The sequence below is a fragment of the Lissotriton helveticus genome, chromosome 12 (genome assembly GCF_964261635.1).
Source record: "Lissotriton helveticus chromosome 12, aLisHel1.1, whole genome shotgun sequence".
Taxonomy (NCBI): Eukaryota; Metazoa; Chordata; class Amphibia; order Caudata; family Salamandridae; genus Lissotriton; species Lissotriton helveticus.
In genome coordinates this window covers 828254445-828277750 of record NC_136073.1, presented here as the reverse complement: position 1 = coordinate 828277750, position 23306 = coordinate 828254445, and the positions used below count along the sequence as shown (strand labels likewise).

General features: G+C 47.9%; 1 protein-coding gene across 1 annotated transcript in view; it reads left to right on the top strand.

Moving 5' to 3' along the window:
• The window catches only part of LOC144799680 (excitatory amino acid transporter 5-like), a 258239-nt gene extending 242079 nt beyond the window's left edge, over positions 1–16160 (top strand). The window contains exons 10-11 of the mRNA XM_078671162.1: positions 7161–7260; positions 14174–16160. Of these exons, the coding sequence (XP_078527288.1) occupies positions 7161–7260; positions 14174–14311 (238 nt within the window). The 3' untranslated portion in view covers positions 14312–16160. The remainder of the gene's footprint in view (positions 1–7160; positions 7261–14173) is intronic.
• The last annotated feature ends 7146 nt before the right edge of the window (positions 16161–23306 follow it).

Genomic DNA, 23306 nt, shown 5'->3' with positions numbered 1-23306 from the left:
AAGACGCCATTTTGAGTCCACCGCGTGGGCTTGAATTAGCCAAGGCTTGTTGCCCAATCCTGGGTAACTTCGACGCCAACGACTTCATCCTTCGTGGGACAGCTCGCACCTCCATCCTGGTCGCCGACAACGCCTCCTGGTCCGAGAGACTGCAGAGCCCAGCAGCGCCCACTCACCTGACTGCGGTGACTTCGCCCGGTGCCATCCTGGTGCCCACTTAATCACTGGCTAGTGATTCAAGAACTTGGTCCCCTCTGCTTTCAGGTTTTCTTCTTCCTTGATCCAGGCTTGGATCCATCGAACTTTTCTTCACTGGTCGCCTGCCAGCAACCTCTTCCTTCCAGGCTCCTGGTCCGGCAACGAGATCCCCGACGTCTTTTCAGACCTATGCAGCTGCAGCCCCTGGGCTAGGTAACTTCGGCACTCCGGTGTCCCAGCATAGCCTCACTATCCAAGGGTCAGGATCCACTGTCGTTTTCTCCCTACCAGGTCGGGTTCGCCCGTGAACACTAACTTTGTGAATTCTAGCTTCCATAGACTTTGTCCCGCATCCCGCCTGAGAGTGCACACTCTGCACCCGAGTCCCCTGGGTCTCCTAGTAGTAATCTAACGATTCCCTAGTCCAGTCCTAGCGATTCCAAAGCCTATTAGAACTGTTACTTACCTGCTAGTAATTCGCATTCCACTTTTAGCGTATATGGTTTTTCGTGCCCCTCGGGCATTTGTGTAACGTGCTAACTTAAAAGTATTTTCGTAAGAGTTTTGTTGTGTGCTTAGCTCCCTGTCTCATAAAGAGCCAGGGTAGACTTGTTATAAATAAATACACTGTTTATTTTCATAACAACTTGTGTGGTGTCCTTTCACTGGGTGTTCAAGGGGTAATGTGATGGTAAAACAGCTGGCTTAACACGCCCTCTAGAGTCTTAGCCTTAGACTGCTCGTATCCATGCTACTAGGATAGCTGGTCTATAAGGTTGACTTACAACCAATCATCAATAAGGGTTGTTTGGACTGATATATAGTGATCACTAGAATAGTGAGCACTGCACATCAGGCCAACTTCTCACATCCAGGTACGGGTAGACAAACACCTTGTTCTTCCTTAGGTGTGCCGCTACCACTGCCATGCACTTCGAGAACATCCTGGGCGCAGACTTCAGCCCGAACGGAAGTACCGTGTACTGATAGTGATTGGTGCCGACTTAAAATCGCAGGAACTTCCTGTGTTTGTGTGCAATGGGCACATGGAAGTATGCATCCTGTAGGTCTATGGCGCAAAGCCAGTCCCCCTGTTGCAGCTGAGGATAAATCTGATGTAACGACAGCATGCGGAATTTTTCTCTGCGAATCCACTTGTTTGCCTGTCGCAAGTCCAGAATGGGCCTGAACTCGTTCTTGTCCTTCTTGCGGACTAGAAAGAACCGGGAGTACAGACCTCTTCCTCTTTGAGACAGAGGTACATCTTCTATCGCCCTTTTCCTTAACAGGATATTGGCCTCTGCCTGGAGCTCGCGCAGCTGATACTGCGAGCTGACCGGAGGAATCGATGGAGGAGGGCTGATGAACCGAAGACTGTATCCATTGCAAACAATATTCAGCACCCACTTGTCCCGAGTAATTTTTCTCCACTCTGCCAGAAAAAATTGAACGCTTCCCCCCACCGGAGCGGGTAACGGATAAAGGGGAAGTAACCACTCAGGTTCGAGACCCGGCCGGGCCCTTGTTCGCGGTAGAGGACTGCTGTCCACCTCTACCCCTCTGCCGTTTTTGGAAGGGTCTCCTGAACTGCTGCTGTTGTTGCTGCTGCTGTTGCCCAGAAGACTGTCCTCTTTCTTTCCCCTGCGAGCCGAACCGTCGTTGGAACTGGCGGTAGGGTTTCTTGTCTTTGGGCTTCTCCAAGCCCACAGCCGTCAGGGTTTCAGCCTCGGCCTTCATCCTGGCCATTTCGTCGTCTGCATGTTTTCCGAATAGAGTCTCACCGGAAAACGGTAGATTGGCCACTCGCTGTTGCGCTTCAGGCTTGAGCGACGTAAGCCTAAGCCAAGCATGGCGGCGCTGATTGATACCGTGGCAGTATCCATGTGCGGCCAACAGGGAAATATCCGCCGCGGCGCTGATGGCCTGGTTCAAGACCAGCATCTCTTCTTTGACGATTTCCATGAAGTCCTCTTTCCTGTCACGCGGGACAAGGTCCGCGACTGTTCCATGGAATCCCACAGCGCACGGTCGTACCGCCCCAGTAACGCCGAGTCGCTGGAAGCCTTCATAGTCGTGGAAGAAGTCCCACACGCCTTCCTTCCAGCCGAATCAATCCAGAGGCTCTCCTTATCCGGAGGCACGGTGGAGGACGGGGAGGTAGAGTGCAGCTTCCTGGCTGCCGTCACTATCACCGAATCCGGCACTGGATCCATCCGTAGGAAGGCCGGGTCCGAGTCAGGTGCCCTGTACTTCTTCAGAAGTCTGGAGGGAGCGGCTTTTACCACCGCAGGCGTAAGAAGGAGCTCTTCCGCAGGCTCAACCAGCCCTGGCACCAACGGCAGTAGAGGGCGAGACAGGTGCTTCTTGTGCAAAGTCTCGGACGTCGTAGGTGTAGGAGCCGTCACCGTGATACCCGGGTTCGCAGCCCCCCTCAGGAGAACCTCCTGGAATGTACCGATGTCATCGATCGGAGACACCCTAGTCTCCGGGGAGTCCGACAAAGTAGGTGAATAGGAACGGGTCCTGAAGGTCGAACGGGACCTGGACCTATGCCTCCTATGGCGATGTCTGGATCTAGTGGAGGGCCTGTGTCTGCTCCTTGATCTGTTTCTCCTCCCGAGACCTCAATCTCCTGGGCCTGGGACGTTCTGCCGGTGTCCCCGGGGCGGACGTCTTGGGCTTAGGTGGTTCTTTAGACTTCGGAGTCTTCTTGGGGGTGTCGGAAGCCTGGGCAACGAGACCGACCTCGGTGGAACCGGAGGAGGCTTGACAGGCACAGGGGTCTGTGGTCTTGTTGGAAGCGGAGGCAGAGGAGGCAACGGATGTGGACCTCTTGGCAACGGTGGAGGAGGAGGAGGAGGAGTAACAGACTTCTTCGGAGTGTACACCTCCGAGTACACCGATCCCGGTGACCCGCCATCTTTCCCAGACTGAGGGGGAGTCCCCCACAGTCCTAGGCCTGATAGTACGACCCCTCGACGTCGAAGAATGATCGTCAGATGTCGAGCGCAGGTCCCTCGACGTCGAACGCCCCTTCGGCGTCGACCGTCTTCCATGCTTCGGCGTCGAATGGCTTCTATGCCTCGACGTCGACCCCGACCATCTCGACGACGAGCCTTTATGTCTCGATGGCGATCGCTTGTGCCTCGACGGCGACCTCGACCGCCTCGACGGCGACCTCTTCGACCTCCTCGACGGCAATCTCTTCCGCCTCGACTGCGACCTCGACCGCCTCGACGTCGACTTCTTCTTCGTCGGAGATCTCTTCTGCCTCGACGGCGATCTTTTCTGCTTCGACGGCGGCTTCAACGCCGAGGATCCCCTCGACGACGACGATGTCCTGTTCGACGCCGGCGATCGGCGGTATCGCCTCGACGGAGAGCGCCGACGCCGGGCCCGTCGACGCCGATCACTCGACGTCGACGACGACAATGAAATCGTCACTGGGTTCGACGGCGGCCTGTGTAAGTCCCTCGACGTCGACGGGCGACGTTTTCTCGACCCAGAGCCGTGGGGAGACCGGGAGCTGGCCGGTGACCTTCCTCTCGACGTCGTGGTCAGTGCTACCGACCCAGACGGAGACTGTGGACATTTGCTGGACTTCCTGCCCCTGGGGAGCCCCCCAGAGGCCTCAGCATGGGCAGATCAAGCCCCTCCAGACCCACCTTGCGCCTTCAGCCTCCTTTCCTCGAGGCCCTGAAGTCTGATCTTCATCCTGTCCTTCAGGGTCCTGCCAGAGAAGCCTTTACAGATCTCACACTCCTCTGGAACATGGGAAGAGGGCAGGCAGAGGATACACACCTCATGAGGGTCTGGCTTAGCCATCTTCCTGGAGCACTCCGGGCATTTGTCAAATAAAGAAGGCATATTTGACATCAAAAGAGTGCAAAAACCAAGAAGAAAAGCCCCAAAGTACTTAGAAAGTACTCAAATCGATATTTAAGTGAAAAAACACCAATAAACCCTTGAAAAGGGAGAGCTCAATGCTCCAGGGTCCTGCTTGCAGGAGCCGGAAAAAAAGAACTGAAAGTAATTGGGACCTGCAGTGCATTCTGGGATACTGTGAAGTTCTGGAAAGTTCTCTTAAAGGCACAGTATCCTGTTCTGAGCCACATAATGGCAGCCTATGGGGTTTGTCTGTCCAGGTCCTCCTCTCTATCATTCCAGAGGGTTTTAGCTGTGTAAGCAAGGGAAATCTGTACAGGCTTTGCTGTTTTGTGGATTTTATTGGTGGAATTTCTAGTTGAAGTACTGGACAGTGTAGCCTTTTCAGGCTGCATTATCTGTCTTTAAATTCTCTCTTAAGTGTCTGTGCATTTTTCGACACTCTAAGAGATTATTTTTGATTGCTCCGGGGTCCACGCACATGGGCGGGACTATTCACTAGATTATGACTATACACAGAGATCCCCTACTACAGAATTATGGTTACATCTGCCCATAATGAATGCAAACAAACTCAAACTGAATGCGAGTAAGACTGAGGTCATCTTTTTTGGCAAACATACTCGGCCCCCCCCAAGCCTGTGGTGGCCCTCCGAAATGGGTTTCCCTCCTCTACCCAGCACCAATGCGAAAAATCTGGGAGTAAGATGGGATGAGAGTCTTTCCTTCTCTCCACATATACAGCAGGTCTCTGCGTGCTGTCTCCATAAACTAAGAAACCTACGCAAATTTCTGTCCCTTCTGCCTGAAGACTGTCGCAAGACGGTGGTCCATGCTACAGTCACTTCCAGACTGGACTACGCAAACGGCCTCTACCTTGGCCTACCCAAATATCTGGTGCAACGATTGCAGATCGTGCAGAACGCGGCTGCGAGACTGCTAAAAAACATCCCTTTTAAACAGCATGTCTCTCCGCACTTGCGCAATCTGCATTGGCTCCCTGTAGCCTGCAGAATCAAGTTTAAGGCTCTAACTCTGGCGTTTAGAGCCCAAAAGGGGACCTGTCCCAACTATCTAAAGCTTAGACTCCCCAGATACTATCAGGAGAGATGCTTGCGCTCTAATTCACGACACCAGCTTTCTATCCCCCGCGCCAGGAGAGCCAGACTCGGAGGCAGATCTTTCTCTGCCTGCACGGCGACACTCTGGAACGCCCTACCGGCCAACATCCAATTGGCTCCAACGGAAGCCAGTTTTAAGAGGCAGCTAAAGACTTGGCTCTTTTCCCAGAATAACTAAACACTCCCTCCCCCTTTCTCCGCCCTTTTTTGCCTGGAAAAATGATTACTCAGCGCCGGGACACCTCCTTGCGAGGTAGCTGTTCGCGCTATATAAATATCGGTATTATTATTATTATTATTATTATAACACGTTAACATGGGGTTAAAAAACTGAAATACCCCATGGTTAAAATATAAAAACAAAAACCACTGAAATTGCCCAGATATGGTCGGCGAAACAACCCATAAATGCTCTGTCATAACTTTACAATATTTATACGAATAAATGACATAACTTAATAATGCAACATTATTAAGGGCCTGACTTAGATCTCAGCGGAAGGGTAACTGTCACAACGGTGACGGATAGCCCGTCCACCGACATATAAATCCCATTGGATATAATAGCATTTATATTTCGGCAGACGGGATATCCGTCACCGTTGTGGCAGAGTAATCCGTCCGCCGAGATCTAAATCAGGCCCTAAATATTGTGCATTCAAAAAATCAAATGAAGATAATGTACTCATAGAAATGTCATCTGGAATGTCATCTGTAGACAATTTGTAATGTCAGGAGTGATGTCATCAATACAGTTTGTGGTGCCATATGTCACATCATATGTGATATCATGAGTAGTTCACTTGGTGGGCGAGTTGCGGTTTTCATGACAGGGGCTCAAGTTATGGTTTCTTGAGCTAATGCTAATTGCCTGGCCAGGTGCGGCAAGGGACGGACAGGCCTTTCTATCACCTTACATTTCCATATAGGATTACAGTATTAAGGGCCTGTTTCCAGAGAAGGATAAGCTGCTATTACCCTTCCATGCCCCTTCTTCACCTTGTAGCCCAGCCTCTTCTAGTGTTAGGTTGGTGTGAGCATTTTTGCCAGGGCAGAATTTGGTTTGCTGTCCAGCTTTGGATTCTGACACCTGTAGGGTAGGTAATAGTTTACATGAATGAGGTGAGCTTGTTCCCCTCAAATACAGAACACAAACCTGGCAGTGTCCAGTATGATGGAAGTGGCAATAGGATGGAGAGATGAATCGTGTATGTGGTTATCTTCAGCATTAAGTACATAGTCACATCTATGTGCAAGTTATACAGATGGCAGCCTATGACAAGCATCTCCTTGTTGGGAGATGTCGACATGAGCCCACAGAGCAAGTGAGCGGATAAATGGGCACACAAAATGTATAACAGTTAAACCACCAGTGTACATAGCGATGATTACTAAGAGGGATATGGCATTAAATTTACATCCAAAAGTCTATCACTCACTGAGGACATTAATATCCCTGAGCATCATTCGCTCATTGTATAGTACATTCTTAAAGCTGTAGCGCCTTATGCACCTATGTATACCATCTCAATATTAGATTTTGCATTGTAGTACCTTATCTTGATTTTTTAGATGAATAAATCTTCATTTGTGAAGTTTCACTTTAAAGCTACACAGTGCTCTATTAATAATGATATGGTATCCAGCTTATTTTATGCACATATGTTGATGTGTGGTGCACTTGGAGTAACAGAAGAACGTGCAAACAGGGAATGACTGAGTATGTTTGCTAGGGTCCAGCTGGTACACTGTAATTCTAAAGGGTGTTTGGAGACCTTCATGACTGATAAGTCTAAAGTTAAGATGAAGATTGTAGAGTTGTTGACCTTGTGTTAATTAATGGAAGAATGATTTTCTATTATAGGGCTTAAGTCATTTTAGTTATAAACTGCATTTATCTGTGCTCTAAAACATCATAATTAAAAAAATGTTTTTTGTGGTCTTTTCTACTGCTAGGGATCGATTTCGCACAATGACCAATGTGCTTGGGGATGCGTTGGCTGCAGGAATTGTTGCACATGTTTGTCGGCGGGAGTTTGCATCCGTACCAGAGAAAGTAAGTGTTATACATCCGAAGAGAATTACATTAGGTTTGACCATCAACTCTTTCCATGCCAACTGAAGCCTTGATCAGGAAACCTGATGGGCTGAGCGTTTTTCTTTCATAAGTTCTGCGAACATCTGATAGAGAAGCAAAGGGATTTAGGAGTAAATGTCTCATCTTTCCCTGGATAGGAATAGATCTTATAAAGATTTGTCATTACAAATAGATACAATTGTGAGTGTGCCAACACTTCCAAGGCAGTCCCATCCTATAACGTCCACTTCCTAATCATGAGAGTTGATTATTCTCATAGGATTTGTGCAAGTAACTTATTTTATGTGTTTAAAAGAACAAGTTACTTACCTTCAGTAAAACATTATCTGGTAGAGACAAAACTTAGCCTCAGATTGTTTTCCTTTGAATTTCCCCCATGCTCAGACTGGATCTGGAAGATTTTTCATGAACAGTACCTCTGCGTGCTGGTAGGTGGCGTCAGCCGGCTCCGCGTATCGGCCGCGATGCAGGAAGTGACGTACATGTCACATGTATAGGCCCCACCTTGGTGCGCCGACATCAGTTACTTTTCACGACTTTCCATGCTAGAAGCGCAGAGCCAAGAAGTACACTGACACTGGTGTGTCCAAACCAGGGACCTTAAGGGATCAGCCCTGACCATAGAAATCTATCCAGAGAGTGGGGAGGATGAGTGGGTCGGTAAGGAATCTGCGGAATATTGTCTCTACCAGATAAGGCATTACTGAAGGTAAGTAACTTCTTCATCTGATAGAGACATCTAGCCGCTGATTCCTTCGCTTTGAATAGATACACAAGCAATACCATCCGCGGAGGTGGGACTGCAGACAAATTTAGACAAAAAGTTCTGCAGGACCGAATGGGCGAAGTGCCAGTTCCAGAGGAACTGACTGTCCAAACAGTAATGCTTAGTAAACGTGTGCAGGGATGCCCATGTTGCTACCTGACAGATGTCCAGGGCTGGAACTCCTGGGCTAACGCAGTGGTCGCAGCCTAGTTCTAGTGGAATGAGCTGTGTCTTGCCAGTGCAAAGCAGATCTTGATGCATAGAATGACCCATCGAGAGCTGGTCCATTTCTGCATTGCCCGACCTTTCTTCGTACCAACATTCCGCGTAGAGTTGGCCATCTACCTGGAACTCTCGTATGTGGTCAAGGTAGAACAACAATGCTCTTTTTGGGTTCAGACGGTGGAGTTGCTCCGCTTCTTTAGAGGAAGTGAAGGAGCGTAGAAAGTGGGCAAGGTGACAGATTGGCCCACATGAAATGGTGTTACCACTTTTGGCAGGAAAGAGGCCCTAGTGCAAAGCACCAGTTTGTGAGGAATAACTGATAGGGAGGATGGCTTGGATGGTAAATCCTGCAGCTCACTCACACTCCTGGACAATGTAATCACCACAAGAAAGGCTTTTTGGGGGTGAGCAGCCTGAGGGGACAATTCTGTAAAGGCTAGAAGTCAGCATACATCAGAAATGTGCGAACCAAATTAAGGTCCCACTGAGGCATAATGAAAGATGAAAGTGGGAACATATGTACAAGACCTTTTAGAAATCTATTTACAATGGGAGGTTTAAATAAGGAGGGTTGATCAGGCAGCCGCAAGAAGGCAGACAAGGCAGAAAGATACCTTTCAGAGTGCCCAGAGCAGAGCCCTGCTGGGCAAGAATCAGAATAAAAAGTAAAATCTCAGAATGGTAGGTTGAAAGAGGTCAATAGACTTTACTGTACAATATTACACAAATGTTTTCCATCAGCAGGCGTATACCGTCTTCGTGGAGGGACACCGGGCTGCCAGAATAAAATGACAACTTCGGGAGGAAAGTCGAAAACTATCAACTGTCACCGCTGAATCTCCACGCAAGAAGGCGAAATGTTGACAGGTTCAGGTTGAGGGCCCTCCCATGCTGCGACAGGAAATCCTCCGGAAAGGGAAGCCTGATCGGAGGATTGATGTTCATGTTCAGAAGCTAGGGATTCCAGACTCTCCGTGCCCAGCTTGGAGCCACAAGGGTGACTTGGGCCCAGTCCTGCTCTTCTTGAGAACTCTGGGCAGGAGTGGTATGGAGGGAAAGGCATACAAGATGCTTGAGATAAAAAGCATCTCTGAGCGAGAGCCGCCTTGGAAACTCCAGTGCACAAAACTGCTGACATTACGCTTTCTTGGCAGAGGCGAACAGATCTAACCAAGGCTCTCCCCACTGTTGAAAGAGACCTTGCACCACCTCTGAGTGGAGACGCCATTCTCGATCCGCTAGGCATCAACAGGAGTTTGTTCGCACTGGTGTTCAGGGAACCTGCCAATCAATCATATAATTTGTAAAGCGCACTACTCAAGGCGCTGGGGTGGGGGATGCTGCTACTGCTCGAAAAGCCAGGTCTTGAGGAGTTTTCTGAAGGTCAGCAGGTCTTGGGTCTGCCGTAGGTGGATGAGGAGGGTGTTCCAGGTCTTGGCGGCGAGGTGGGAGATCGATCTGCCACCGGAGGTCACTCTTCAGAAGCGGGGTACTGTGGCGAGGGCGAGGTCGGCGGAGCGGAGCTGGCGGGTGGGGGTGTAGAAGCTGAGTCGTCTGCTGATGTACGTTGGTCCGGTGTTGTGGAGTGCCTTGTGTGCGTGGGTGAGGAGCTTGAAGGTTTTCCTCTTGTTGACCGGGAGCCAGTGCAGGTCTCTCAGGTGGGATGTGATGTGGCGAGGGATGTCGAGGATCAGGTGTGCAGAGGCGTTCTAGATGCGTTGGAGCCGTCTCAGGAGTTTGGCCGAGGCTCCTGCGTGGAGGGCGTTTCCGTAGTACAACCTGCTGCTGACGAGGGCCTGGGTGACTGTTCTTCTCGTTTCAGTGGGGATCCACTTGTAGATCCTGCAGAGCATGCGGAGGGTGTTGAAGCAGGAGGAGGAGACGGTGTTGACCTGTTTAGTCATGGAGAGGGTGGAGTCGAGGATGACCCCTAGGTTGCGTGCGTGGTCGGTGGGTGTTGGGGCGGTTCCCAGTGCGGTCGGCCACCAGGAGTCGTTCCAGGCCGAAGGGGTGGATCCGAGGATGAGGACCTCCGCCTTGTCCGAGTTCAGCTTCAGTCGGTTGTTCCTCATCCATTCAGCCATGGCCTTCATTCCTTCGTGAAGGTTGGTTTTGGCGGTGTGGGGGTCCTTGGTGAGGGAGGGGATCAGCTGGGTGTCATCGGCGTAGGAGATGATGTTGAGGTTGTGCCGACGGGCGACGTGGGCGAGCGGTGCCATGTAGATGTTAAACAGAGTTGGGCTGAGGGATGAGCCCTGAGTGTTGAACCAGCAGTTGTTGAGATAGAGGAAGACTGGTACCCCTGATCTGCGCAGATGAGCCGTGACCACCACCATCGCCTTAGTTAACACCTGAGGTGTGATGGTATGGCCAAAGGGAGTCGTTCCAGGCCGAAGGAGTGGATCCGAGGATGAGGACCTCCGCCTTGTCCGAGTTCAGCTTCAGTTGGTTGTTCCTCATCCATTCAGCCATGGCCTTCATTCCTTCGTGAAGGTTGGTTTTGAACTGAAAATGCTCATGGCCTACCATAAACCGCAGGTAACACTGGTGGGCAGGCAGGATGAGAGTCCAAAACTACCAGCCAGTCTCCTGGGTCCAGGGCAGACAAAACCTGAGCCAATGTGAGCAGCTTGAATTTCTCCTTTTTGAGGAAGCAATTGAAGGCTCAGAGAACTAGGATAGGATGAAGGCCTTTGTCCTCTTTCGGGACCAGAAAGTAGCTGGAATAGCAACCACAGCCTACTTCTGATACCAAAACCCTCTCTATGGCTGCCTTGGCAAAGAAAGCCATGACTTCCTCCCGGAGCAGAGACAGATGATCCTCTGTCAGCCAGTTGTACGATGAAGACATGGAGGGAGGTGAAGTCTCGAAGGGAAGGGATTAGACCCTTTGGACAATCTGCAGAACCCAGCTGCCCGATATTATGGACTGCCAGTGGTGGAGGTAATGGCGGATCCTGCCAATAACTGGACACCCATGATATAAACAGGCGAAACTAGGCGGGTTTGGAGGCTCCCGGAGGGGTGGTGGCAGGACCCAATCCACAAGGCACATAGGAACTGCGCCCTCCTCCACGCAGAGGCTGGGAAGCTTGCGTGACTCAGTGGCTGGGATAAGGTTGGAGCTGTTCAAAGCCCCTTCCATGGCTGCGAAAGACAGACTGGGGATGACACGAGTCCTTAAAGTGCTCCAGCTCTGAGTCTACCTTGTCTCTGAAGAGACGGGTGCCATCGAAGGACATGCCCATGAGGGAAGCCTGCACATCCAATGAAAAGCCAGATCTCAGCCAGGTGTGGCGTCTGAGTGCCACCGTCGATTAAACCACTCAGCTCATGGAGTCTGTCGTGTCCAAGCCACAGCAAATAGTGAACTTTGCTGCATATCTCCTGCCTTTAACTGCTTGAGGGAGAATGGCCCAGGCCTCTTCCGAGACCTGTGGCAACACTTGCGCAGCCATTTCCACCCACAGTGTGTGAGAACAGTTGCCCAATAAGCATGCGGTGTTCACTGGCTGCAATGCAAGGCTGGCGGAAGAAAATATTTTCTTTGCCAAGCTATCCAGCCTCTTGGATTCGTTGTCCAGGGGAGCAGCAGGAACCGCACCATTGGGAAGTGGAGGATTGGCCCACCAAGCTCTCCGCAGTGGTGTGTTAGGTGAAGAAATCTGGGTCCCCTGGAGGCTGGGCAGTGGGCAGTCCTCCTATTCACATGAGCCCTTGTACTGGGTTTGTTCCAGGTCCCCGAAGGACGATGGTGAGGACTTTGTTGAACGAGAGTAGGGAATTAGAGGGGGAGACTTTCGTTGCTGCATCTCCATCAAGATGTTAGTCTTGACTGCCACTGAGGGCAAATGAAGGTTGAGGACGTCAGCTGCCCTCCTTACCACCATTGTATATGTAGCACCCTTCTCTGTAGCCACAGAAGGGGGAGAAATCATGCCGGTATCTGGAGACATGTCCAGACCCCTCCTATTTCTCCCTGAGGACTACCCCTTGAGAATAGGGCTCAGGCTTCGACCTAGAATGCAGGGGTCCTGTTGGCACCGAAATCAGGAAGCTCCATGTTGTCGGGTATCAGAATGGGGCTGGCGGTGGCAGGGAAGGTTACAGTGTCATGAAGAGAGCTGGTCTGGATCCATGGAGGCCCATCTGAGCAGAGGCAGTTGGTGCAGAACCAGATGGGCCTCCTCTGACCCCGTCAGGCCCTAAGGCGTGCCAGGGGGGTCAGGCTGCTCATAAATGAGGCATAAGTCCTCATAGTATTCTTTGATTTGAGCAGGGTTGCTCCGGCTCCCAGAAAATTGGAGAGGCCCAGGATCTGCCCAGGCCCAGGTTCCGAGGAACCCGGCCTGGAACGCTGATGTTCCTTCGTCGTGTCGGTCAACGGACAAGGAGAAGTCAAAGCACTCTTTGACTTCTAGTGTTTTTTGTGCCTCTTACTTGGGTGCCCGACGATTTGGAGTAGGACAGGGAGAACTTTGGACTCCTGGAATGGTGAAGAGACCTTCCTCTCGAGCGGGCCCATGGCTCACATGAAGTCGGCTGTCAGCCCACTTGCAGCTTCAGGGCCCGCTCTCTCAAAGCCTTTGGCGCCATGGCCTGACAGTCGGAGCACGACTTTGAGTCATGGTCGCACTCCAAACAGCACAAACACATGAGGTGCGGGTCCGTCACCGACATGGCATAGTGACAGGCACCACATGGTTTACAGCCTGTCTTTCTCGCTGATATCCTCGATACACCAGGCGGAAACCTCTAAAAAGAATGAAACATCACAAAAATCCTGTCAAAAACTGACAAAGGGGTAGCTCTTCTCTCATATCAGTGCTGGCTCACACGCAAATAAAGGAATTGATGTCAGAACCCCGAGGTGGTGCCTAAATAGGTGATGCAGACATCACTGCCAGTTCAGACGACACCATGTGAAGCTGATCGACGCTACCTACCGGCACGCAGGGGTACAGCTCACAAAAAAATCTTCTGGATCTAGCCAGACGCCTGGGGAAATTCAAAGGCAAGAAATCTGCAGTTAGATGCCTCTATCAGATCCACATTTTTGTGAATTGCAAAAGCAGCATGCTTATAGAAAAAAACATAACTTTTCACAAATAAGCTAAATCAATATTTAATTAGTGAATAAGGGCCAAAATGTCTATCACCATTATCCCAGACACAATAATTGATCTCCATTAAGAAACATCAAGAAATAAGGTACTATAACTCTTTTTCTGATGTTAAGCTATATATATATATATATATATATATATTTAACCTTTCTGAGTATTCAAGACACACTATTTCAGCCTCCATTATAAAGACTCTAGACACAATGCATAGATCACCATTGCCTTAATGTAATGCACTGACAACTGGTAAACATTTTAGTCTTACAAGGAACTATTTATACTTCTCACATATATTTTTCTATGAACGATTTTGCACAGACGTGTAATCGTAACTTTCAAGCTATTTCGAAACAAAATGATGTAAATGATAGATGATTTCAATTGTTACTTGCGGGATGTACATTTATAATTGTTCATTGCTGTGCAGATTGTGCCTTCAATAATCAATCCCTTAGCAAATTTTCAAAAACATAAATGAAAAAATGTCATGAGTAGTAAAAGTACTACCACTTACTCAGCAATTAGCACTACATTTATAGACAGCCTATTAATTTAGGGAATGAGAAGATTTAAAAATGTTACTGTCATCGCCATTTGTTGTGCAAACAATTTCACAGCTATGTGCCATTGCCCTTTTGAAAAGCAAAAAGTAATTTATTCTCTTGATATCAGTAAGTGTATATTGCAAGACAAATTGGAAGGAGAGATTAAGGAAACAAAATTGTATCTGCCGCCATTGTGATTTGTTTTCCAGCAAACGTTGCCGACTCCCACGGAGCCTTGTTCGAATGCGCAACGGAAGCCAATGACCAAAGAGCATGAAGTGATGGAGATAATAGAAGAGGCTCTGGCAGAACGAACTGGGTTTCATTACAATGTGTGCCAGGTTTAAGCAACCCATATCTTAAAGCATCCCTGCCAGTGGTTTTGATGTTAAAGCAGAAAGGAACCCAAGACAATGTGTGAAATTAATATGCGGCCTCTATGTTGAAGGCCCATCAATTTCCTCCTTTTTGGTGACATCACCTGTAAATAAAACATATGAATCTATCATGGTGGAAGACATTCTGGTTGGAGTTGTGCGATTCAAACAGCAGTTGAATGCTGTGCTTCAGGAAGTCATGAGGGAAAATGATCCAGTTCTGGGCTAAGTGGGAAGTTGTTCAAGATTGGCAAAAGTATCTTACTTTTGTGAGTACGTTTATGGCCCCCCTTGCATTTTGTCTCAAAATGGGACATCTTCTAACCACAGAAGCGCCTGAAGTTCTTACTGTTTCTATATAACCCATGGATGAGCATGTGCGTTGGTATCAAAGAACACATCATTGAGAGGCTATACAAGAGAAACAAATAACCAATCTATTTAATTTAGAAAGTATTATCTCCATTAGTAGTGAATTCAAATGTTGGTTATTGAAAATCAACCTGCAACAACATAAACTGCAAAATAGCATCAATGAACATAGATGCACAATTATAATAGCAAATCTACCTCTATGAGGGCTTTCCTTGAAGGAATTGTGCAATTCAATACTTTGCAGTTTATATTGTCCCAGGTTAATATTTTCTATGAAATATTCTGACATGGAACCTTCTGAAAAATGGCTGTAGACTTATCTGCCTAAATTTGGATTCGCGCTTCGAATCTTAAAGGAACCGTTCCTGTAGAAGGAACAAAAAGTTCAATATATCAAGTCCTTAATCGCTAACAATCACAATCAATAGGCATTGATGATGTTTGCTTGGTTTTTCAGACTGACTATATCATTCACCAGATGTCTTCTTTAAAACTGGTGTTCAAGCTCTTTTTTAAATCATGTGCTTTGCATGAATTGAGCTTGTTTATGGATTTTTGAACACATACAATTCCCTCCTACATTTCAAATAGAAACTGTATGAGCAAAACAGTTCATCAAGGTAATACCTTGGATAAAACCAACAGCACATCTGTTTCTTTATGTTATTGAAGTGCTACCAAGCAAGAAGTATGTGCCCTTCCACTAAGGCACAGAGCAGTCATTTGAAAATAAAATGCACATTTCTAACTGTTGATAAGATGGATTGAAACCACAAAGGGTAATGGAGTGTACAAGTCCAATACAAAAAAAACACACAAAAGACCAAAGTAATAGGGCAGGAATAAAATGAAAATAAATTTGAATCAGAAAGGAAAACATACACAAGAGAGCAGGACAGAATGGTTGAGACATTTCCCTCTCAAGAATTAGAGAAGGGTGTGTTTTATGGAGGGTCAGTCTCATGGAGTACAGAGGAGACCGAACAATACCTCAATCTAGTGTTTGGACAAACACAATGCCACACTTTCATGGCAAACACATTGCCTTCATGACAAACAAAAGCAAGAACGTTCAATCATTAAAGATTCTAGCCTGTAAAATGTCATTATGTACGAGTCAAAGGCAGCAACATTAAAAATCAGTTTGACTCCTCGTGACAAGAACTCTAACTCTTAGATGGAGAGAAAAGAGAGGCTGCACGGAAAAGCATTATGTTCAGTCAACAAATAATATGAAATGAAATATTAACATTATTGTACTAATCATGTCTTATGCTGAATTGCACATTATGGTATTTCTATTGTAATCCCTCTGAGTAATATTTTCATGCCAAATGGTATATGGAGAAGTTATCAAACTGATCTTATGCACCTATTAATACATTCCCTGTCTAAGAACATCCAAATCAAAAAGTCTTTTCATGGAAATAAAAGGTCAAACCTTTGTTTAAGGGTGTGTTTATTCTTTGCACTCACAGAAATGCATCCACAAAATGGTTTACTTTATCTCATGATGCCTCAAATGGTGACACCGATAATGGAAAATTGTAAAATGAAAAAATCGAACAGCAGAGTGTGCTGTCCAGTAGTGTCTCAATAATATGCACCCAACAATCACATTTCTGAGCTCTTTACTCAATGTTTGAGATGCTCCTGTTGAAAAACAAATATTCTGTTAAGTGCTCCTATGACACTTGGAACTAGGCCTGCATTCATTGAAATACCTAAAAACTTTTAGCGTGCTGTTATGCACTGATTCATTTAAATGTTGAAGCACACTGGTTATTGGGTATGGATGTATGGATGTGCTGTGTCTATAGTGTGAACCTGGACAAAAGGCAGTGGAGCCCTCTGCAGTCTGTTTCCTAAATAGTAGAAATGTTGTGGTGCTCCTAATGGATATGGGGATGTTGTTTCCGATCCATGGTGCGTAGATGTCAACGGCCTGCTGTCATTTTTTTATCAGTTGTTATGCTTTTGATGTTCTTTTTTTTTTTTTTTAGAGATCTACAATAAGGAAATGAATAATTGAATATTTATTTTTGGCTCATCTGAGACTAGGAGAATGAGTCAAATCTTCAACTCATATTCTTAGGATTGCTGTGGATTTATGCTTTGTTATATTTTTAATTGTATACAGTTTCTTGAGGTGGTAAAACACATAATAACAATGACTATACTAGGTTCACAATACCAAAAGATAGCACTAACCCATAAATATATAATCAATGAAATCTAAACTTGAGATTTGAATTTAGATTAACATCATCGATTTTGTTAATCAAGAAATCTAGATAATATCTTTAAATACAATTTTCATATGACCTCCACATTTCCTGAAATTTGCACATGGCTCCAATATATTTTGCAAAGGCTTTTTCTAAACCATGTATTTAATTCACTTTTTCCACCATGGTATCAAATTTGAGGGTTCATTATCGTACCAGTGAGTGGTGATCACAGATCCACCAATTAATACTGCTAAGAACTACCATCTGCAAGCCACTTTAGTTAAAATTCCCATATCCTGAAAGCAAGAAAGTGATTTCATTTGATTTTAAATCTTTGTTAACACATTTCATTATATATGAAAAACATGCCAATACTGTTGTAAAGAGAGGCAGGACTAAATCAAATCCATACCGCTGCCATGCCCTCAACATCTGGGTCACTCATCCAGAATTTATGTTTTTTTTTAAAAAATTTTTTTTAATTTTTAAAAAACCTTTATTTGTTCCTTTAAAGTGTACACCGCTATTCAGCCAACAACCCGGAGGCAGGCAGCATATGTTACGACTGGATACAGCGAGCCATCAAATCGTGTACACTTTCACAGATAAGTGACTCAGTACTTTTGTTCAACAATTAACAATAACATACGTGTGAGAACATCACAAATCAGCATACTCAATATCGATTAATTGTCTCCAAATCCCGCTGCCCACAGACTCTGGTGCTATACTTGGAGCCTGCCCCTCCTTCCCCTGCCCCCCCCCCCCCCCTCTATTGGTGCCCCAACTGTACCATCAATCGCTCTCATCATTTCCTGAACGGGCTAGCCAGTCCACCATAGGTTGCCAGATATCAGCGGGCCTAGAGCGGAGTGGCATCAATTCCCAATATGCCGACAGCTGGTCCCTGCAGTACATTGCTGACTTTATCCAACCAGAGATAGTAGGCGGGGGCTTCTGTTTCCATTTGAGTGCTATCTGTCTCTTGGCAAGTAGGAGTAAGAGCGCCACTAGCTTTCTTGATGTGCCCGGAACAGGCAGCACAAATCCCAGTAGCCCTACGAGGGGGTCGAGACCCACGGGTATCCCCACTATCTGACCTATATTGCGAAAAACGTTCTCCCAGTACGTGTGTATTTGGCCACAGTCCCAAGACAGGTGGTAGAATGTGGCTTCCCTCTCACCACATCTCCAGCAAGAGGCATCATCCGACAGCCCCATCCGAACCAGTTGTATGGATGTGCGGTACGTTCTGTGCAAAAAATGAAAGTGTATGAGCCTCAGTCTGTAGTTGGGCGACAGGTGTTCTAGTTGTGTGCAACAAAAAGTCCATTGTTTTTCTGATATGTCGATTCCCGCCTCCCTCTCCCAGGCCATCCTCGAGTCAGTGTGAAGGACAGGTGTCGTGTTTTGCGTGGCCTTGTAGATTCTCGTTATCAATTTGTGCGAGGAGGCGTTCGATAGGACAGCCTCCAATGCTGCTACTGTCGGCGGGGCCTCCGGGAAGACCGGGTATCTACGTTTGCACGCAGCCCGCAGTTGATAATAAAGTAAGAGCTCCGATGCCGTCGGGTTCGTGGAATCGGTCATGTCTTGTAGCGCTATGAAAGTGTCATCTGGGTATAGATCGCCCGCCACCTTCAGACCCCTTTCACTCGCCCTTCGAACTACTGCCGCGTCCGTGAGCAGTTCCAGCAAGGGGTTGCCGTCTAGTGGCATGCTCGGTGCATACAGCTCTTTCACGCCCGCGCGTTTGGCTATTCCCGCCCATGCCCAGTGCACCACCTCCACAGTGTCGATGTCCTCGTGGGATCGTTTATACTTTTTGTACACCGCCACTTTGAGGGGGCAGGGGGTTGCCACGTCCGTCTCTATGGCCACGTGCGGTTGGTACGGGATCGGGTGGTGCCAGTAATATAGATACTGGGCCTGTGCACTATACGCATAAAGTTCCAAGTCTGGCGCAGCCAGACCCCCCTGGCGGAACGGGAGAGTAAGAAGGTTCCAGGCCACTCTAGGTTGCCTACCTGCCCAGACCAGTTCTATAACGGCAGATCGAAGCCTGCAGAAAAATGCCATCGTCAGTGGCAGGGGTATATTTATGAATAAATATACAAATTTGGGGACCACCACCATTTTTGCTATAGCGATGCGGCCCGTTAGCGAGAGCGGGAGCGTCTTCCACTTTTTGACTTTGCCCTCTAGCCAGTCCATCGCCACTCCAAAGTTCGACAGCCAGATTTCTTGTATAGTGCGGCTGATTCTAATACCCAGGTATTTGACGTCCCCCGTGACCCAGTCAATCGGAAATTCAGTATGACACTTGGTCGTGTTGTCCGTTAGTGGTAACATGTTTGATTTCGACCAGTTGATATTGATCCCAGTGAGGCCGCTATATCTAAGCACCTCACGCATCAGTGGGTCAAAATTCACCTCCGGATCTATCATGTAAATTGTAACGTCGTCCGCGTATAAGGAGATCAGCAGACCTCGCGAAGTGAAGCCTATGCTCCTCTGAGCATGGTGTTGCCGCATACGTGCCGCAAGAGGTTCAGTCGCTATAGCAATTAGTAAGGGAGAGTGCGGGCATCCCTGCCTCGTCCCCCTCGTAATCTCGATAGCGTCTGAAGTTCGTCCGTTCACTCTCACCTGCGCAGTCGGGCCGTTATACAGAATGCCTATCCGCTTGGCGAACAGTGGACTAAATCCCATTCGAGTAAAGAGGGTGTGTAGGAATTTCCATTCGAGGGAGTCGAATGCTTTAGTCGCATCAAGCAGTGCAGCAGCGGCCTTAACTTTGGGGTCCAGATAGTGGAGTAACCCGAACAAAACTCTCAGGTTATGAGATGTGGATCTCTCTAGGACGAATCCCGATTGATCCGAGAGAGCTATCTGCGGCAGCATATATTTTAGCCGGTCCGCTAGCAGTTTCGCGTAGATCTTAGCGTCTACGTTTATAAGTGAAAGGGGACGGTAGGAGTCCGGCTCTGTGGGATCCTTACCAGGCTTGAGTAAGGTGATGATCAATGCCTCACGCAGCGATTGCGGCAGTATCTCCGTTTCAACCGCCTCCTCGAAGACCTTATACAATCTAGGCACCAATATATCAGCATACTCTTTGTAGAATTCTGACGTCAGTCCGTCTGGTCCCGGCGCTTTACCAGGCGGCATACTCGCTATAATTGCCCGTATGTCCTCCTGCGAGAACGGTAGGTCCATGTACTGTCTGGCCCCATTGTTAAACCAAGCCAGAGCAATAGTGTCAAGGTAGTCTGTGAGGGTTTGGTCGTCCGGCGTGACCTCGGACGTGTAAAGTGTGCGGTAGTAGTCTGTCATGACCTGGAGAATGGCCTGGGGTTCCCTCACCAAGTCCCCTCCCTCATCTCTTAGTTCGAGTACATAGGTCGCTCCCTTTGGTGTTCTAAGCATGTTGGCCAGTGTCCTTCCTGCTCTATCTCCCTCCCCGTATCTTCGGGCCTGCCCATCTTTCGCTAGAAAGGCCACCTCCCTGTCTGCCTCCTCCTGGTATTGCGTGAGCTTCGCGCGAAACTCAGACTTGACCCTATCCGTAGGTGACCTCTGGAGTAGCGCCTCAAGTGCTGACAATTCTGATTCTAGCGTTTGTAAGGTGCCTCTTATGGACCGTAGTACCCCTGTTTTTAGTGATATGCAGCAACCCCTCATCACCACTTTACATGCCTCCCAGAGTGTGCCTGGGGAGTCAACCGAGCTCTCATTTAGTTCAAAGTATTCCTCCAGCTTTTCCCTCAATTCCTGCTTGAATACCTGGTCTCGTAGCGCCCGGGAGGGGAATCTCCAGCTGAATGGTTGGATGTACTGTTCTGGGGTGGATAGTGTAAGGCAGACTGGCGCATGGTCAGAGAGTGATCTTGGATAGTGTGTCACATCAGTCGTTAGTGTGTGGACATCCCCTGACAACAGCCAGTAATCTAGTCTAGACCACGCGGCCCTATGCATTGTAAGGCATGTGCCTTCTCGGGACCCTGGGTGCAGTGCCCTCCATGAGTCGACTAGCTTAGCTTCGGAGATTATGTCCCATAGCATTGCCGCCGCCTTGGGGTGATGTTCCCTGGTCGTCCCCTGTCTGTCTAGCGTATCTGATAGTACCACATTGTAGTCTCCTCCCCACAGAACCGCAGCCTGCCCACGGGCCCGTATTTTATACCAAAGGTCACTATAGAACTCAGGGTCGTCAACATTAGGGCCATACACATTCACAAAGATCACCCACATGCCATAGAGACTCCCCACCAGTAGTATGTATCTTCCCTCAGCATCCAGCACCACCTCAGATGTCGTCCAGTGTAGGCCTCTCCTGATCAGGATCGCCACCCCACGCGAATAGTTGGAGTAGTGTGCGTGTGTAGTCTCTCCCCATCTACTATGTCTGAGCAGCGCATTAGCATTAGCAGTTAGGTGGGTCTCTTGCAGAAAACATATGTCTATACCCTTCCGCAGCAAGAAGGCCTGGACTAGCCTGACCTTACGTCTGTCATTCAAGCCGCGCACATTCCAGGTTAGCAGTTTAATGTGAGCCATATCTGGGAAGACAAATCGGCAATTTTACGCCCTGCAGCTGCGTACATCGCTGGACAGAGCTCGATCTAGTGCGATCAGCCGTCTGGCAGCTACGGTCATCAATTGACCATCTGGGCCAAGTGTATATAACTGTGTTAGTAGTCACTGTGTGTGTCTCCACGCTTTCAACAAAACAAAGGAGTAGTTTCTGTCCTGTAACTCCAGTTCTGTAGTAGGGGTATCTCTGTTATAGTCATAATCTAGTGAATAGTCCCGCCCATATGCGTGGACCCCGGAGCAATCAAAAATAATCTCTTACAGTGTCAAAAAATGCAGAAATGCATAGACACTTAAGAGAGAATTTAAAGACAGATAATGCAGCCAAAAAGGCTACACTGTCCAGTACTTCAACTAGAAATTCCACCACAAAATCCACAAAACAGCAAAGCCTGTACAGATTTCCCTTGCTTAACAGCAAAATCCCTCAGGAATGATAGAGAGAAGAACCTGGACAGACAAGCCCCATAGGCTGCCATTATGTGGCTTAAATAGGATACTGTGCCTTTAAGGAACCTTCCAGAACCTTCTCCCAGTATCCCAGAATGCATAGCAGGTCCAACTTAGTTTCAGTTCTTTTTGAAGGCGTAAACAACGCCAGACCTGTAGCATTATGTACCTGAACAAATCTCCACCGGGGAGGCGGGAGGGCGCTTATGACTATAACAGAGATACCCCTACTACAGAACTGGAGTTACAGGACAGAAACTACTCCTTCTGTAGTAGGGGATCTCTGTGTATAGTCATAATCTAGTGAATAGAATGGCAAGCCCATCCCCACATCAAGCGGCGGTGGAGAATATGAAAATCACGCCACTATTGTGCGAACAAATTCCGCAGCGAAGCCTGCCCAACCTGAGCGTCTGCCCTGGCATCAGTGTCCAGGCAGTAATGCTTAGCAAAGGTATGGACCGACTTCCAAGTGGCCGCCTTGCAGATCTCTGCAAAGGGAACATTACGAAGCATAGCTGTCGTAGCAGCTTTGCCTCTGGTGGAATGAGCCTTAGGCTTACCCCCTAAGGTCTTATTAGCTTTGCAGTAACACAATTGTATGCAGGACAAAATCCACCTCGAGATGGACTGCTTGGAGGTAGCAAGACCTGTCCTGACTGAGCCATAATTAATGAACAATTGGTCTGACCTACGAATATCTTTAGTCTTATCAAGATAAAACTTCAGCACCCTCTTCACATCCAGGGAATGTAAAGACCTTTCCGCTGGAGATGACGGATTCTGAAAGAACGTAGGCAAAGTGATAGTCTGATTGATATGAAAATCAGAAACAACCTTGGGAAGAAATTTAGGGTGAGTACGCATAACAACCTTAGCAGCATGAAACACAGTATAAGGTTCTTGGCAACACAATGCCTGAATCTCACTCACCCTGCGGGCCGATGTAATGGCCACGAGGAACGCCGCCTTCCAGGACAGGTGCTGCAACGAAGCCTTATGAATGGGTTCAAAAGGCTCCTTCATCAATCTGGACAGCACCACATTCAAGTCCGACGAAGGCGAAGGAAGCCTGACAGGAGGGAACACTTTCTTCAAGCCTTCCAAAAAATCTTTGATCACAGGGATCTGGAAGAAGGAAGTCTGTGAAGGGCCTTTCCTGTAGGCAGTCAAAGCAGCCAGATGAACCTTAATGGAATGGACATTAAGGCCCGACTGCGCCAGATGCAGCAGATACGGAAGGATGACATCTTCCTTGCATGTCGTAGGGTCATAGTTCTTAGACTTGCACCAGATGCAAAACCTCTTCCACT